This window comes from Plasmodium berghei (genome assembly GCF_900002375.2).
Source record: "Plasmodium berghei ANKA genome assembly, chromosome: 2".
NCBI lineage: Eukaryota > Apicomplexa > Aconoidasida > Haemosporida > Plasmodiidae > Plasmodium > Plasmodium berghei.
In genome coordinates this window covers 259,895-279,789 of record NC_036160.2, presented here as the reverse complement: position 1 = coordinate 279,789, position 19,895 = coordinate 259,895, and the positions used below count along the sequence as shown (strand labels likewise).

General features: G+C 23.4%; 5 protein-coding genes across 5 annotated transcripts; 1 reads left to right on the top strand and 4 right to left on the bottom strand.

Annotated features, from left to right (window-relative positions):
* Positions 1–12: 12 nt before the first annotated feature.
* PBANKA_0208000 (cyclase-associated protein) lies at positions 13–763 on the bottom strand (the record flags this gene model as incomplete). The annotated part of the gene is made up of 2 exons (XM_034564930.1): positions 13–482; positions 748–763. The coding sequence occupies 2 exons, from the start codon at positions 761–763 to the stop codon at positions 13–15; spliced, it is 486 nt and encodes a 161-aa protein (XP_034419806.1).
* A 757-nt stretch (positions 764–1,520) lies between these two features.
* On the bottom strand, positions 1,521–2,101 carry PBANKA_0207900 (conserved Plasmodium protein, unknown function; the record flags this gene model as incomplete). The annotated part of the gene is made up of 2 exons (XM_034564919.1): positions 1,521–1,732; positions 1,891–2,101. 2 exons carry the CDS (start codon positions 2,099–2,101, stop codon positions 1,521–1,523), a joined length of 423 nt encoding a protein of 140 aa, XP_034419805.1.
* Positions 2,102–2,821: 720 nt separating this feature from the next.
* On the bottom strand, positions 2,822–3,811 carry PBANKA_0207800 (conserved protein, unknown function; the record flags this gene model as incomplete). The annotated part of the gene is made up of 1 exon (XM_034564908.1): positions 2,822–3,811. One exon carries the CDS (start codon positions 3,809–3,811, stop codon positions 2,822–2,824), a length of 990 nt encoding a protein of 329 aa, XP_034419804.1.
* Positions 3,812–4,819: 1,008 nt separating this feature from the next.
* PBANKA_0207700 (conserved Plasmodium protein, unknown function) lies at positions 4,820–8,824 on the bottom strand (the record flags this gene model as incomplete). The annotated part of the gene is made up of 3 exons (XM_034564897.1): positions 4,820–5,898; positions 6,108–8,425; positions 8,682–8,824. 3 exons carry the CDS (start codon positions 8,822–8,824, stop codon positions 4,820–4,822), a joined length of 3,540 nt encoding a protein of 1,179 aa, XP_034419803.1.
* A 3,843-nt stretch (positions 8,825–12,667) lies between these two features.
* PBANKA_0207600 (asparagine-rich antigen, putative) lies at positions 12,668–19,225 on the top strand (the record flags this gene model as incomplete). The annotated part of the gene is made up of 1 exon (XM_034564886.1): positions 12,668–19,225. One exon carries the CDS (start codon positions 12,668–12,670, stop codon positions 19,223–19,225), a length of 6,558 nt encoding a protein of 2,185 aa, XP_034419802.1.
* Positions 19,226–19,895: the final 670 nt, after the last annotated feature.

Sequence of the window (19,895 nt, the reverse complement as noted above, 5' to 3'; positions counted from 1 at the left end):
ATTTTTTCCTTTTTAATAATTATACAAATCCGAAACCCTTGTATTTAATTTACCCCCACATAGAGTATGCTGATATTGTTCTGGGATTGTAATTTCTTTCCATTCACCATTTTTTTCAAAATGAACATTCATTTCAGAAGACAATGCAGTAGTGAATTCGGATTCTGTATTATCTTTTGACAAATATATTTCAACTCCTATACATTTATCTATAGATATTGATGAGCATTTTCCTAAAACTTGAATTTTAATTTTTTTGCAATCTATTATTTCAATTGAAGAAATTAAGTTATTTAAAACAATACTACATTTCCCACAGTTTTGAATTTGTAATGATTTAAATTTGTGATTTTCAATAGTAAAAGTTGTATTTTCACAATTAAATATGTTTACAGAATTGTTAAGTTCTACTTTTTCTAATTTAATTATTTTTTCATTTTTGTAATTGCACACTTCCCATTGATTATCTTTGAAATTTAAACCTTAAAAAAAGTGTGAAAAAAAATATATGAAATAGTAATAATATCTCATTTTATGACCATATATAATGGATACACACATTTCAGAAAAATAAAAAGTTAAATTTGCACACAAATAAATAGAGAAAACAAAAATAAGTCAATTAAGTATATTCCATTTAAGGTGTGTAAACAGTAAATGTATATCCTTATCTTTAATTGTTTAAAACTATGTATACATTTTATGAATTACTTCATAATAAATAAATAACTATATTGATAAACTTACTTGGTTTGCTAGCCATGGTGACTTCTTATGTGGTATTTTTCTGGTAAATTGTTTTATTCCTTTTAAATAATTTTTTTATTTGATATTACTTTTATTGTTATTATATATACATAAATAATACTTCTGAAATAAAAATTATAAACAAGCCGCAATATATGTTTTGTGTAACTTAAGACATTTAACCATTTTCCTTATTAATTTTTATATTATCATTTTTTAAATATTATTATTTTTGTAATGACGATATCATGACCATACTCCATGATGAAATGCACATACACGTTAATACAAATATATTTAAAAAAAAACACAATCGGTTTATTTTTTTCTTTTTTGAACCTTCGAATGGTTAAATAAATAAGATTAAAATGGAAACAAAAAACATAGAGTTATGAATTAATAACTAAACGAGAAAAATTACCAAAACGATATATAAAGCATAAAATTATCAAAAAATTTTGGTGAAATAAAAAAGCATTCAAATACAATTTAAGCAAAAATATAAATACTAAATCTTTTGTATACATTTATAAAATTTTCAAATACTAATAATAAAAAATATATGAGCATATTAGTATAATTTTCGTAGACACTATTAAATATTATAATACCGATATCCACCTTTGTAAAGTTTTTATAGATTATATTATTATTTTTTTTTTTTTTTCACATTCCTTTTTCAAAAAATATTTAATATTTAAAAAAAAAAAAAAGTTTTCATTATATATTATTTTATATTTACAAATAGCATATATGTATATGTACATATCTCATTATGGATATGGTACAATGGGATTCACATTATAATAATTGACTGGATTATTCCTATGTCTATTTTTTGAATAACTGTTTTCCAAATTGTCAACATATAAATATATTCCTATACTGCTTACTAATAAAAACATAACTAAAAATATGACACCTCCCCACATCAATCGGGAATAATAAATTGTTGATGTGCCCATAGCATTGTTTGTGAAAAAATCTGCAAAAAAAAAATTATTCTCATAAAATTTGTTCGCTATATATATTTTTTTTTTTTTTTCGAATAAAAGAAATATCCGTCATTTAAATAATAGGCATTATTATTCTATATATATGTGCACACACTTAATGCGCAAACAAATTGGTTTAAATTTTAACCTCTGTAAGCTAAGGATGGATTGTATATATGTGCTGATTTTAGTTGTAAAAAATTTTTTGGTGTTTCATTATTTAAGTTATTTATTTTATTTTTTTGTTTAAATTTATTTCTAAAATTGCTGGTCTTTTTTTTAATCCCAATATCTTCCTTAGTATATACAATTCCAAAAATTAAGAGAAAACAAAATATATGCTTCCAAAACCCTTTCATTTTATGTAATAATATAATAACAAAAAAAAATCAGAATAACATTTTCTATTGTGGAGAATAGGTAAAACAAAAAGGAAAATAGTTTTCTTTAAATTATTTTATTTTATTTTTTTTTAATTGAAATACACCAATAAATTTAATGGTAGTTTTCAGTGTTAAAAAAATGTGCAAAGATATTAAAAAAAAATTTGTATTTTTCATAAAAATTGTTGTAAAATAATATGTACACTGGTATAATATTTGTTGTATACACCATTTTGTTATAAAATTGCAATATCACTTAATTTGAATAAATTATGTGTTCCCGTTGTATTTTCATTTGTTATATTAGTACACACAAAAAATGTAAACATATAAAATGGGGAAAAATATAAACAAATAAATAAATATATTAAGAGTTATGGGTAGTATTACGCGCCGCTTTTTAGAACAGTTTGCGACAGAAAATTAAAAAAAAAATAATGCGCGCGAATAAAGGGGCATATATATTTAAATGTATATGCACACCAAAAAAATAAACATAAAAAACAGAAATAAGTATATATAAATATGTATGCAGTCTAACGCAGGTTAAATAAAACCGGTGTTTTTACAGAAAACATAATTTAGGATAGTATATATATATGTGTGTGTGTAAATTCACGACATAATTAATTACTATTGGGATATTTTCATAGAATAAATAAAATTCAGGTAAATATTTCTTCTCTTTTGGCTAGCTTAAAATATCACTTTATCATTAGGATTAATCCAATTCATTATTTTAACATTAGCTGAATTAAATACAGGTATGTCAACATCAACCCTCTTAGGAACTGGATTTCGTCTATTCGGCAAAGGAAATGCTGAAATAGATTCTACTTGGACAACTTGTCTGTTAATTTGATCAAAAGTATTTTTATATCCTTGAAATTCATCTTCTTCATTTTGTAGATTTTCATAATCCCCAATATCCTTATATCCAATTTTTTTTGAATAAATTAATTCTTTTATTTTTAATATTGCTTCTTTTTTTGATATTCTTTTTGTTTTATCATCACATAATTGATTTTCTTCTAAAAATTTTTTTACACTTTCTTCTTTGTATATTGCTTTTATGCAATTTTCTGAAAAAAAATACCTTTCACTTAATTTTTTAAATGTAAATCGAAAAGGATCTAAGGAATGTAAAAAGTAAATATATTCTCTTAATAATGGATTTATTTTTTTATGTTCTGGTATTTTAATGGGAAAAATTCTATTCATAAATTTTTTAAATCCACTGTCTTGCCAATATCTATAATTATCAAAAGTTTCTAAAGTTGGATTTCTAAATCCGCAATAATCTGTATAAGTTAAGTTGTTACTTACGTCTCTACTATATTCTTCTTTTATTTCTCTTTCATCAGTTTCTTTTGTTTTTTTTTTTGATGGTGGTATGACAATTTTATAATTATATGGTACATTATATGCATAATTTTCTGATATAGAAAAATTATATTTTTTTTTCTCATTTTCGTTTCTCCAATTTTCTGACCAATTTGTTTTATTTCCACTTGGTTGAATATAAGATGGATATCCCTCATTCTCTTTTAATGGCTCGTCAAATGTTTCATTTATCTTTCCAGATTCGTTATCATTTTTGTTTAAATTGAAATTTCCATTACCCTTCCAATCATTTCCCCATTTTCTATTACTTCTCCGCAATATTCTACACAAATTTATTGCCATACCCCTTTGATTGTAAATTGTTGCTCATATTATTCATTTAGTGAGTTTTGTGAAATTAATAATATTTACAAAGCTCTAAAATTATATTTTTTCTTAATTAGAATTTTCAAACATACAATTGCAAATACATAAAAACTGAACAAATTGTAAACTTAAAAAGCGAACTTTAATTTTTGTAAAAAAAAAAAATCAACAAGATGTCAAGATGTATGTATAAAAATTGGTATAGAAATATTTATATGAATTTGATTGGAAAAAGTACATAATCGAAGGATGCATAAAATATATTTCGATACACAGAATGAAAAAAACAAATTTGTTTACTTTTTTTTACATAAAGTGTATTATATAATGGGATGTAATCAACCATCCAAAATTCTCAACAATGTGAATAGTAGAAGGATATACACCTTATTACTTAATAATTATCCTTTTACTGTTTTATATTATATATATCAATTCGATACTCAAACCTTTTGACATTTTATTTTTGTTTATTTGAGTAACTTAGCAAATATGCATATAAACACCAATCATTGATCATATATCTACATATGTATGCTCGTATATGAACTTATGTACCAAGTACTTTCAATAACATAGTCGAAACTTTTTATATTGCCGTTTAAATGAAATATATAATACATGGCTAGTCAAGTTTGTTATATGCACGATTAACATTTTATGTTTTAAATCGATATTCTAGTAGCATCGGCATTATTATTATTAGTGTTATATTAAAATGATGACAGTATGATGAAATAGAAATTTAGCATTTTACCATATCAAAGATACAAAAAATTTTAATAGTTTTTATAATTTTATATAAAGTAAAAATGTATATATATATACGGTAAATGTAGTATGGAAAAATCCACAGTTTCCACTAAATGCCACTTTTATATAACAATTAAAAAACATATATATATAAATCGATACATATACAATTATACATTGTATAAATAATGCAAAATCAAAATGACGGATTTGCCTCACTTCTATAAGATGTTAAGGACTATCCCAGGCTGTTTCTGAGATTGATACTTCACTAGGCACATTCTTATATTCATAAATCAATGAATAATCAGATTCTCCAGAAGAATTTTCATATTTGTTCACTTCCCAAATATCATTTTTCTTTTTATCTCTCAAATCAAATAAATGTTTAAAGTTATTATTCCCAGATTCATCTTCTAAGTTATTAAAATTTTCATGTTTATCAATTTTTTCATCTTCCTCATCTTCGTCTTCATCATCTGAAATATCCTCCTTTTTGTGAAATATATTATAATGTATTGTTATCGATTTATATATTTTTTCATATGAATCATCACATAAAATATATGCTTTAAAAAAATTAGTTAATAATGATTTTATCATTGATTTATGGTGGTTAAAATATTTTGGTTCTTTTATAAAATTCAAACATATATTTATATGATTTTTAATATAAAATGAATTAAATTTTTTAATAAATAGCACAAAATGTTTATTCATGACAAAATATAGAGGAATTGAAAAGTATATATCACTTTTTCTTTTTTTTGATCCAGTCTCTAAAGATTTACTAGTAATGGTATTCATCCCCATTTCTTTACTATTAAATTTTTCATTTATATGCTGGTTACATATTACAGCATCCCATATATATTGGATATAATGGCGGTATATATAATTTTCATTAAAATTAAAACAGTAAATATAAAAATCAAGATTTATATCATCACATGATGGTGGAACAAAAAAACTTACCTTTTCAAAACAACAAAATAATATATACACTAACCCTACTGTAAAAAATGTTAATACGCTACTTAACCGTATTATCATATTTCCTTCTTTCTTTAAATAATTAAAAGCTATTATTAAACTCGAAATAAAGTAATTTTTTACTTTTATTTCTTTCTCAACGAGATGAACATAATTTGGAAAAATCGTGTTCAAGTCAATATAAATAAAGGAACACACATTTTTACTTTTTAATTTTTGAATTAGCAATTCACTAAATAATTTATAGGATTGTCTCTTTTCGTACATATTCCCTACATTCACATGAATTACATAATCATCTGTGTTTGATTCAGTTCCTGAGAAAAACATGATAAGGAAAAATAGTTGTTATCTCATTTTACATTTGTGTACATCAATGCGTCAAATACAAATATCATATTTGTTTTCTGACATGTCAGGAAAAAATAGTAACTTTTTTATAATTGCATGAACAAATCAGGTCAAAATTAGCTTATAACGAATTTGTACACACACACAAGTACAATACTTTAAAAAAGTAACATACCTGAGTTAGTATAATTCGAATTTATTGAAGTTGGGTCATTGCTTTCCAATGCTACATAATATCCAGTTTGAAATTTTGTAAAAAAATTAAAAATACAATTTTCTGTACTTATAACTAAAAAATTTTGTATAAAGCTCGAGTCTTTAAATATATCAAATCCTGCGCAATTTTTTAAAACAAATAGACAATCGATAACACTTGAATATAGTTCATAATGAATATAAGAAGTACTTATTGGCTCGTATTGCTTTAATATTTGCTTAAAACTGTTTATATGTATATCACAATTTTTGTAATATATATAATATCTACATTTTAGAAGATCTTTAAATAAGTTTTTAGATGAATAAAATGGGTTTTTAAAATTTAATATATCATTTTGTAAATAACATTTGAACCAATTTTTATTTGTAAAATATGCTTGTTTTTTTAATAAATTAATAAATTCCATTTCATGATTTGAGAACAAGCCTTTATCTCTTAAAAATACTTTTTTTTTTAAAATGTCTTGATCTAATTGGAATAATTCAGTTGCTTTATTAATATTGCTTACATTTTTAAATTTAATTTTTTTTAGTAAAGATGTAATGTTTTTCCTATAATTTTCTATATTATTATTACAATATATATTTATGTTGTAATTATTTTTAAAATATATTCCTTTTTCATCTAATTGATAATGAAGAATAGTATTTTTTATTTTAGAAAAAAATTTATTACTAAAAAATATTTCTTCAGAATTTTCTAATAAATTATTTGGTAAGATAAAATCGATTTCGTCATCCTTTTCTCCGAAATCATTAAATTTATTATTTTTTTCGTCTAAACAGTTTTCATAATAAATATGGTCAAGCAATTTATGCACTAATTTGTCCTTTTTCAAAATATCTACAATTTTATGTTCTTCAAAAAACTGAGATATATAAGTATTTTTTGTATTTTCTATATTTTTTTTTATCAAATTTATATTGGATAAATTTATACATTTTTTTAAATGATAAATAAGATAATCAATAAAATGGTTAATGCAATTTTTATATTCTTGAAAAAAACTACTCTTTATCCATTTTCTGGGTATTAAACTATGGTTCAGAAATTTACTACTTTCACTTTTAGTAATGGGAGAAATATCAGAATATACACTATTATTGGTTGTCTTCACTTTCTTATTTTTCATCTCGGTGTTGTCTGATTTTTCCTTAGAATGATCTTCTTTTCTTGTTGAATTTACTAAATTTATTAGTTCTTTCTGTGATTCTTCTACACAATTTTTCAAACTTGATAAAAATATAGATGTTATACCATTAAAATGAACACCTATTACAAAAATAATATTCCTTAAATAACAGCACGATGGCCTATATACTTCTAGTTTTTTAAAACAAATGGATAAAATAGAAAAAACTGATAATAAAAAATTATCGAAGGATAATTTAATTTTCATAATAAAATAGCCACCAATATTCATCATACCTAGAGCACAAACTAATTGACTTATACATAAAACCCTTTCGATTTCTATATTAACATTTATATCGTTCTCATTATATTCTTTTTTTGTTTTTATTTTATTATAATCCATATCATTATTTTTAACGCAATTTGCTGTTATTAAATGAAACAATTTTATTTTATTACTATCTTCTCGAACTGTTTTATTCCACACATAATCTATATTTTCCAAATGTAGAATGTTACCTGAATTGTTAATACCAGATAGCCATTTTTCATTATCTTGTATATACGAGTAATAATATAAAGGATGAATATTTTTTAAATCACCTGGCGATATAATATTGTGTATTTTTTCACTTTCTTCTATACTATACACATTACAATCGTCATTAAAAATTTTGTCATTTATATTATTAACATTATTAAACTGATTTGTTTGAATATTAGTACACACATTTGGATTATAATTATTATTCGCATATTCATTAAATGGGTTTATACTCATCCCCATCCAATTATGATGAATATTATGATATTTATTTACCTTAATATAATAATTTAAGCAACTTATGAAATTTGCTTGCTCATCTAAATGAAAACTATTAAGCGATATTATTTCTTTATTTTGTTTCAAATCAATACATTTTTCTAAAACTTTTCTTTCTTTTAACAGTTCATAAAAATATAGCCAATCTTCACATTCTATTTCATCATTTATTTTATTTTTTTTTATGTATATAACTATATCTTTATCATATTCAAAACGATTCACAACATCTTTATATTTGTCTACAATTTTTTCGCAAATTTCGTCATAGTACTTCTTCAGATTCAAAAATTCATCGATATCTTTTGTTCGCTCGCTGCAACATTCAGAAAAAAAAAAAAAATAAATAAATAAATAAATATGGATACATATATTTTTGATGAAAATGAGCAATATATATTTTTTATTATAGTGATGAATGCGGACCGCCGCATTAAATTCATATATATGTTTATACATGTGAATATAAAGATATACACACAAGTGCAAATTGGAATATGCATAAATGCATATATGCCGTTGTCCATTCATTTTTAATATCCTTTTTTTTTTATTTGTTTTATTAGACGTACCTTCCGAGCTCCCTTTTCATGGTATCGCATCTGCATACTCTTTTTCTTTTTGTACAATATTCACAACTACTTTCGGATTTTTCTATATAATCCCCTAAAAATATATTATTCAAATTGTTGTCAAATGAAAATATGTGATTCATTTTTTATTCATTTCTAGTTATGTTTCCTGATATATAAAACAAAATAAGATATCATGTTATTGTTATTCGATAATGCGCACATATATAGCCACGAAATAATTTTCTATTTGTTTTATTATTTTAAAAATAGAAACTCCTTAAAATTTATTTTTCATATTATATTGGAATTATTATTATTGGCACTTTCTTTCATTATATTCCTTTTTTCCTAGTTTTATTTGTAACACTTAAACTGTTTTTTATTTTCCTTTTTGTTTTTAACTTAAAAATTATCACATCCAAATTATAGTTTTCATCATTTGGCATATATAATTTTTTTAATTATTATGTTTTTTTTATTATATTTATAAATATATATATTTTTTTCTTTCTCGTTTGTTACATTATTTATTTTTTTATAGAATCCCGATACGAATTTATCTAATTTAAATACATTTTTTATTTATTTTTCCTATTATATATATCAATTTTTCTTTTTAAAGAAATATTATTTTAATGAAAATTAGATATATAGAAAATATTTGTATGCATATACCCCTCTTAACAAGTCGATGGATTTACTTAATTATTATGTTTTGCACATTGTAGCATTTTCTTATACTATAAAACGCGTTATTATAAAAAATTTATGGGTCCTTTAAGGGCATATCTATAGAAAAAAAAGAAATAAAAAGCATCGAGTCTATATATACCCATATTGTTTTACTAGTCATATATATTTTTTAATGGGTTCTTAAGATATTTTATTATGGGGATATGTTCATGGCTAGTTTTTTATCCCCATTGGAATATATATATGTATATTTTTTATTTTTATGATTTTTTTTTGGAAAATCCAATCACCCCTTATGGATCAATTGCTACATATATTGTCTTTCTTTTTCATCATATATACATACCTATATATACATATACGCATATTTAATATTCCATAAAAATAATGAATTATACTAAGCTGGTTCAGCATAAGTTATCATTACATATTCCTGCTCATATTATCAATGTAAAATGGTTCAACAAAAACAACTATTATTTTTTATTATTTTTTTTATTTCATAGTATATATAAGAACGGTTTATATTTTTCTTTCTCTGGGTATAAATTATGTATGAATGCATAATAAATATTAAATATATTTACACTGTAATAAAATAATCAAAAAATATTTAACCTATAATATATATGCACAATGCATATATAAAGGGTCTGTATGTTTTTCATCAATAATTATTGTAAAAAAAACGAAATGAAAGGTATTTACTTGGATAGAACTTAAGTATAAGATTATAAGCAGATACCTGTTGAGCGTCCTTAAAATACTTAAATATTTTCTTTTTTATATATTGAATTATGTAGAATAAATACAATGAATACTAATCAAATAAAAACTTATGATTATATCTTATTTTATTATTTTTGTCATCGTTTATTTGATCATAATGTTTATTGAATATAGCTCATATATACATTCATATTTACATTGTAAATAAATATTTGTCTAAATTTGTACATATCTTTATGGAAAATTATAATAATAAGAAGAAAACAAATTAATATGCTATATTTCACAATTTTTATTTCAATTAATAAAGTAAAGAGTGTTTTTTTGAAAAATTACACTTTAAAAAGTAAATTTTATAAATGGCTATTTTAAAAACGAAGATATTGTAGCATTGCTAATACAACACAATACTGAATATGCAATAAAAAAAATAAAATAACGAATATTATGTTATTAATTTTTTTGAGGAAAATGGAGAACATGCCATGATATTTTTTGAAATTCTATATGTATAGGCTTAGCTAAAATTAAAAGAAAAAAAATATGACTATGACATAAAATTAAAGGAAAATATTAAAATAGCTATAATTATTTATTCTATAAGATCTATATTTTTTATTAATATGCTTTTTATGTAGATTAAATATATATTATACTCATAGACAAGCTTATAAATAGTGAAAATTGCAGCTAGCTATATATAGAAACTTAAAAAAATATATTGCCAATTCAGGACAATATATTTTTTATAAAGCTTCATATTTCCACAAAAAAAAAATAAACACAAACCATAAGTGTGTGAAAAGGCATTTCGTTGTATAATTTACAATTAAAAATATTGTAGCAAATTAAATACGATTTATAATATAAAAAATTTAAGATGATCTTAATTTTTGCATATCTCTTATTAATTTAATTATTTTATGAATTCCTCATTTACGAAGTATTCTATTATTGTAATGTTAAATTTTAAAATGCTTGTCATTGAAAAAACTATTTAAAAAATCGAAAAAGTGTGTGTGAATTATTAATGTAAATATACAAAAATAATACACATTTCGTTCTTTATATATTTTATTATTATTTATTTCTTGTAATTATTTTTTGTGGGTATATAGATTATTTATTAATTTGATTTCTCCTTTATGTTTATTAAGTTATTTTAATCATAAGCCCAACATGTGCAGAATTGTATTTTACCAAGAACTATACCGTTCTTAAATTTATTTATGGATACTATATATATATACATGTATTAATTTTACATATGCATTCATACTTAATTATGTGAAGTTTCATATTTGTTTTCTACGTATTTATCACTTACATGTTTTGCTAACAACAATTATTAAAATGTTACACTAAATAAATGGATCATATTTGGGAAAGATAAATTAAAATGTAAAGAAAAAAAAAGAACCAGATTCGTTGCAGCATATTATCAATTAATTTGACATATTAGTTATATCTTATTTTTTGCTTTTTTCTATTTTTCCTTATAATTTTCCATTGTCCAATTTTTTATCTTTTATTTATTAATTCATTAGTTTATTTCCATCATTAAGTGTGCATCATTATATTTAATTTTCGCATTTATATTTAAGTATGCAAAACATTGTCGACATTTAACAGATATTGCTATATGTATGTTTATATGCACATAAAATGTGTATATATGTTTCCAAAGAAAAAAAATATGCTAATAAAATAAAAATATATAAATATAGAATTGTTATGTTATTCATATCTTATTATACGTAGTGTAATTATTATGTTTAATTCGTTTATTTTAATTTATTTTTTTGCGTTGGGATTGTAAAAAATGTAAGAATGCTTAAATATTTTTAGCCAGTGCCTATAATAATTCTATAAAAAAAATATATAAATAATACATAAAATGGAGATACAAAAATAAGTATCCTTATAAAACATATATATATATATAATTTTTTTCTAGTAAATTATATGTATTCGTTGAATATTTCATTTTTTAAATATGTATACATAATATAAATCTTATACAACATTTATGTTTTTTTTATATTCTCTTTATATTGTTTTGTGTTTTACGTTTACATGCTAGCATATTGTGTATAAAAATGTGTGTTTCTTAAACATTCGTGTGTCAATTATTTCGCATTGCATACAAGTTTATGTTTATGTGCCTTTATATATATTGAGTATTTTTTGTTTTATTTTTATTTTTTGTGTTTTTACAAAAAAATATTTTAAAAAAATACATATAGATATATAATATATGTTTTACGTAACAAAATAAGAACATTATATGTGTATGTGTGAGAACACAATCTAAAAAATGATATTAGCAACAATCTGATAGTTTATATATTCATCATAGCCTATATATATGTGTATAAAATTTTTTATTTGCATTCATATGCCATGAATAATATAAATATTTGTATGTATAAGAAATCATTTACTACAATAATATGTTTTTTAAATTTGTCTTATATTTCCATGCGTCTGGCTAATTCGTTTATATCTTTATTTTTTCGTGTGTATGCATTTTATTTTGTTTTAAATAAAAATTAATAATTATGCATAATCTTAGAGGAAAAGAAGCTAGGTATAATAAAAATAAGGAGGATTTAAATGGTCTATATCATACCCAGAATTCAGAAAATCATTTGAAAGCAAATAAAGAAAAGCAGCTCCATAGTAGCAGCAACAATTACAAATATATTCGAGATAATCAAAGTAATTTAGTCGATTATTTAAGTTATAATAATTACATATTTAGTAACTTTAATGGGAATTATAACTCACGAAAGGCATATTATAATAAAAATTTGAATAACAGGTATCATAAAATGCATTATAATAATGAAAATGAACATGATTATATAGGAAGAAGTAAAAATTATAATAACAATAATAATATTTTCAAAGATGAAATTGGATATGAAAAATTCAATAGGCGAAACCATCAAAACAATAGCAATTGCTATTATAATAATGTAGACAATAATAATGAGCACAAAACAATGGCGAATGAATTATTACCCCCCAAACATAAAAACGAGCTTGATAAGTGCCAAATTAATGCTAAAGCTGAAAATGAATTAAATAATAAAAAATTTAAAGATATTGATAAAAAAAATAGCCATCAAAATATAGTGAAAAAAGGAAATAATCGAATGCGTAAAAATAACTTCATTTCATTGGTGCCACCCCAAAATAATGATAATGATTGGAATGTAGAAAATCAAATTATTCCATCTGAAAATGAAAATACCTTTATAGAAAAAAAAAAAAAAAATTATGGCCGGTATAAAAATAATTGTAAAAATAGTTATTCCTATAATTCGAATAATAGCAAAGGTCATGTATATTTTAATGAGAGCTATAACATTCACGAAAATTATAACTACACAAGATACAATAATAACGCTGAAAATGATTCATTTAGTTACAGAAATAATCGTGTTAATAGTGGGCTTACTAAAAGCAGAAATACTACTTCCAATTATAACAACGTCCCTGATATAATAGGAAAAAATGGTGCTAGTAAAAGTGAAAATATCAAATGTGATACTCCAAGTAATATAAAGTTTAATGGTAACAACAATGGCAACTTTTATAATACTACAAATAATAGTAACGATTATAATTTATGCATTAATGGATATAATAATACTAAAAATAGTTTTGATTTATTTATTCCCAGCAAAAAAAATTCAGTGACATATAACTCTAAAAAAAATATGCTTGATGGTGTTGGGGCAAATAGTGAAATATGTTGCGATAAAGACAAAAGTATGGGTTTTTATTTGAATAAAAATAATGCCGTCTGCCAAAATAAAGAACAAAATAATAATGTTGAAAAAAATGCAAAAAATAATATGACAGCACAGGAGCCTATTTGGAATACTTCCACTTATCAAAAGGACAAAATAAATATACAAAAAAGTGGAGAATGCGCAAATGAAAAAACTAATACTATTTCGAAATTAGACGAAACTGCATCGAAAGAAATTCAAGCTAATAATGGTAATAATGATGGTAATAATTCCAGGATGAATATTAATAATAGTTATCAATATCCAGATGCAAATCATGAAGAGAATGAACAACATAATAATGGAAATAATTCAAAGTTTGTATTTAATAAAAATAATTATGGAAAAAAAAATACTTCAATTAAATATTATAGCAATTCATATATTTTTAATTATCGCAATAACACAAACACTAGGTATTCCAGAAGGAAGCATATATCATATGATAAAAACGATGGTATCTATAATGCTAATTATTATTATAAAAAATTAGACATTGATTGTAAAATTATAGAAGCATATAAAGATAGTAAACATAGAGAAAATTGTAGCATCGAATTAAGTTACATTGATGAAAAAAAAAACAAATTGGAAAACAACAAAGTAGATATAAAACTTGTCGTGGAAAATGGTGATACCAATGTTTTGGACGACAATATTTGTAATTCAAAATTAAAAGATAATGAATTTGTGATAAATGAAAAAAAAGAAAAAATTAGTAAAAATCAGCATATCGAATCTTATAATAGTAATAATAATAAACAAAAAAATGTAAACGTAATTAACGAACACTGTGAGCATGATAATGAAAAAGAAGATAGTATCAAAATAAATAACCTTCCCCATTCCACAAAAAACATAGAATGCCAATTAGAAAACATTCCTAAAAATGCTCCAATTTTAGTTAATAATTGCTTGGATTATAGTATTTATAATAAGAAAAATAATGAAGAAGAAAATGGCAATCAAAGCAATAGTCTCATCAATATGGACGACAATCTTTGTGTGCCTATTTTAAAAAATAATAATACTTCCTTATATAACTCAAATAGAAGAAAAAATTCGAAATTTTCTAAAAATAAAATGGATATTACGAGAGTGAAAAATATTTCTTTGAATACAAATAAAAAACAAATTGAAATGAATCATATAAAAAACGATACTCTGAACATCCCTGAAAATAAATACAATGATAATGATGCTTTATTTTTGGAAAAAAATGATGATACTAATAATGAACAAGGTATATTTACAATTTTTTCAGATCTAGGAAATGATTATACAGTATTTGACATAAAAAAAGAGTCAACTCAAAGTACGATTATGATATGCTCATTTGATGGAAAAAGTGCACTGAATAAAACTGAAGATCCTCTTATTCAATTTGGATATGTTGAAAATGAAAGTATGAACACTTTGTTCAATAAATCTGCCAGTATAAATAATAGCAATGTCAGCATTGATAGTAAACAAACGGGATGCATACACAATGAGACGCTGGACTGCTATAAATCAGAATTGCCAGATTTTAAAGAAAACTGTGTTTTCTGTAAAGGCGGTAAAAAAAATACTACTTCTTATACAAATAAATCCCGTTGTTCTTTAGCTAAATCGGGAGATAATTTTATAGAAATGAAGAAAAAAGAAGTTATTTGTGTAAATGAGAAAAAAAGGAGAAACCGAAAAAAACGAAAAAATATTTTAAAAAATGTGAAAAGTATTACTTCGAACAATGGATCCAAATCAAGTAAAATAAATAAAGCACTTTCTTTTCCAGAAAATTTTCAAGAAACAGAAATGAGAGATAATAATGTTGGAGAAAATGGCATTTGTGACGGTAAAAAAATAATTCAAAGGCAGCGCGACATGCATAATAGGTCCCAATCAGAAAACATATATAATTGTAAAGATAATTATATTAAAAATTTAGAAGTATCCATGACCAAGCCTCATATGCCAAATTTTATGCAGTCAGTAAACACTGAAAATTTTAAAAGTATATTAAATAAATATATATTTAATTGTGACAGCAATATAAATGATGAAGAAACTTTGTTTTCGTGTGATAATACCACAATTGGCAATGATGAGTCCGAAAAAATAATTCTAGATAAATATGTGCATAAAAAAATTGGCCAAACTGAATTAAAAATAAGTTTACCACATGTAGTGACTTACTCATCGAGTATAAATAATAATTTACCAAACCAAAAGGAAGGATTATGTGGTTACAACGCTAAATCAGATAAATGTGCATTAAATTACGAATATTCTAACAAAAGCAATATTGTACATGTTGTAAGTACTGGGCCCCATTTTGATAACCTTAACAAACATTATGAAAAAAAATATGTGCATAATGATATACACAACATTATAAATAAGAATATCTCTTTAAAAAAAAAAACAAATTCAATTAATCACACTTTTTACAACTTTAATGGGGAGTTTAATTGCGATTATAATATTAAAACACAAAATACGTTTCTTTGTATATATAAGGAAAGACAAAATACTGGGGAACAAAATTATAAAATAAACAATAAAAATAATATCAATGAAAAAGATAGCACGCATTTCGAATTAGCTCCCATTTTTTCGGACGAAAAAACTAAGCATACTGTATTGAATATGAAAGAATCCCCAAATGGCATTGACGCTAAGGGCCATGAAGAAAATGATCAAATAAGTCACCGAAAATGCAGCAGAAATCGAAAAAATGATAACTATGAGTCTCAAAAATGTCATAAAAATATCGACTTAAAAATCAATTGTGATAGAAACGCTAGTAATAGTAAAAAAGTTCGGAATAATAGAAACAATAGCATTAACTTTATGGTAGGGGACTTGAATGATTCTCATCATCAAAAAAAATTAAATTCTAAAAAATTGAACATTAGTTATAACGAAAAGGGTGATTTAAAAAATTATTTAGCGATAGAAGGCGAGTCTATTGGTAAGAATAAGGTTTATATTAATAATACGGATATTAATCGTGTTAATAATGTTTATGCCGAAAATCAGGGAAATAAAAAAAATATGAATGTAAATAATAATATATATTTAAAAAATAACCAGAACAATAGTAATACAAATAACTTAAATTATTACAGTAATATAGGTGCCGAGTTTAATACGAATCAGTATTATAATAAATTTAATAATAATAATGTTGTAAATTCGAATACTAATGTAAACAAAAACTGGGAAGGAAAACATTCGAATCATCACATAGGAGCGACATATTTTGCAGGCGAGATATTAAATACTCATAATTTTGATACACATAAAGAAATAAGCAACGGAATTAACAATGAAGGTAATGGTATATATATACCACCGTATGGTGGGAGTGGTGGAAATAATAATTTTTGTAACAATTATAATTTTAATAGTTCAAACAATTTCGGGAACTGTGATAATTACACCAAGGTTTCATATATTTGTAATACCACACCATACAATTATAGAAGTTACAATTACTCTGTCGAAGGGAACAACAATTATAAAAATGCCAATAGCCGTTATCATGAGGTGAACAAAAATATATACAACTCTAATGGTAATGCTAATGCTAATAGAAAGAATTTAAATAATATAAACCGAAATGGAGATAACGAAAATAGTGGTTATTTTTTTAATAATACAAAATATCCCGGTATAAATAACTATGAAAGTGTAGCTAATACTTCTTCTTTCATTGACAATGATAATTATATTAATCATAATAAAAGTAACAACAATGGAAGTAGTACACATTTTAATCGTAGCTCGCGAGGTAATGGAAATTCAGATGGTCTATCAAACCCTGATTTTGTTAAAAACTGTGAAAAAAATGAAAATGATATGAATTGTATAGCCAAATCTTCTGGGAAGGGTAATTCTACCAACTATGATCACGAAAATTACACGAAAAACTGGAATGGCACATTCAACTATCGTAACAATTACAAAATGAAGACAAACTATCGTTTTGATAATAATTATATGGATATACGCCGAAAAAATTCGCCAAATAATATGAAAAAAAATGTGAAAAAAATATGGAATAACCACAAAGATGCTGATGAAAGTGAGGAAAAAAATCAGGTTGTTAAAAAATATAATATATATAATAGTTTTACAAATGCGGGTAGTAATAAAGATGATTCAAATATGCTTAGTTATGGTCATAGTGAAATGAACGCATTTCCAAAACACAATATTTCGATAAATGAAAAAAAACAAAATAATAATAAAGATATCAATGATAATCGAACAGTTAAAATTTTTAGGGAAACAAAAAATGAGATTGCTAAGCATACTATGGTTGAGGGGTATGGAAATGGAGTGACCATATTCAATACAAAAAATAATAATAATGAAAATGAAAAAATAAGCTATAATAAGAATAGATATGAACAAAATTGTTGTAATTTGAATGGAAATGAATCGAACAAAGTGAAACAGGACTTTGGGGGCAACTTGGCTAAAGATGTAGTAAACGATATGGTGAACAAAGCAAAAGACGGTGAAAACAATTTTAAAGAAAGGAATAAAAAAGATGCTAAAGAAATTATTAATACAATAAAAAACGATAATAAAGCTACTGAAACATATAATAGAAATAGAAAATTTGGGGGTATGATAAATAATAATTATAAAAAAAATTTAATAAAAAAAAATAAATTGGACGGTGAAAATTCTAACAACATAGCAATTAATGAAGAAGACAATAAATTGGTGATTCATAAAAATAGTAAAGAAGATTGTACAAATAAAAAAGTGGGAATATATAATGGTAATGTGGGCAGTTGGAAATGTTATAGAAATGATAATGTAAACCCAAATAATTCTTCCCAAGTTAGTGTAAAAAAAAATAGTAAAGGATATGCTTTATATAATAAAACATATTTTAAACAAAATGCAAAAAAAAATGAGAATGTTTTATTTAATAACGGCTCATATGCTACTTCTAGTGGTAAAAATTGTTCACCCCTTTCAAAAAATAATAAAAGTAATAATAATAATTTTAACTTTTTAAAAAAGAAAAATAATGATAATGTAATAATTTTGGATGAAGAAAAACAAAAAGTAGATGCAGGCTATTCAGCCAGTGTTGTCGATCAGAAAAAGATTCCCAATGTTGGAACGAAAGACAATGGGTCCTATATCAATGAAAACACACTTTGTAATAATAAGTTAACGATATACCCCGATAAATCCTCGAAAAATATTATTAATGGTTATGCAAATAATATCGAAATACATAGCGTTTTTTACAAAGATAGTTATAACAGAAAAAACAGTTCCAATAAGAATGATTCCCCATGTTAGCAATTTTGCTGTAAAAAAAGTATAAATGGGAAAAATTAGGGATATATATATACCCATTCCATGCTTATTTTGAGAGTTTTGGCCTTTATCTTTTCCAACAAACATATATAGAGGTGTAAATTTTCATTAAAAAAAAACATTTTTTTTAATATAATTCAAAATGAGATAAAATAAATCCGCATTTTTTGGCAGTTTTTTTTATTCTTATAAATTTATTCATCTTTTCTACAATTATAAAATAAGATGAATATAGTGTGCATATGTGACATGTATATTTATATGAAAATATTTCTATGGACATGCATTACATGAATATGAATTTCATAAACATGCATGGACACATGAATGTACCGACACCAAAATATTTAGCGTATCCTGTTTGTGACCCCGCTTTTTTTTTTCATACTCATCTATCTTTTATACCTATTCCTATAATGCATATATTATTTATTTTTATTATTTTTATTATTCTTATTATTCTTATTATTCTTATGTTTTTGGCCATATTTGTGCTACCCATATGTTTAGTTTATTATTTTAATGCGTTTACGAAGCCGTTTTATTTGAAAATAAAATGTGTTCATATGCACAGGAAATATATTATGTACCACCTTAAGTGATGATACGCTTCCATAGACCACCCGTTTTATTATATTCGAGATTCCCCTAC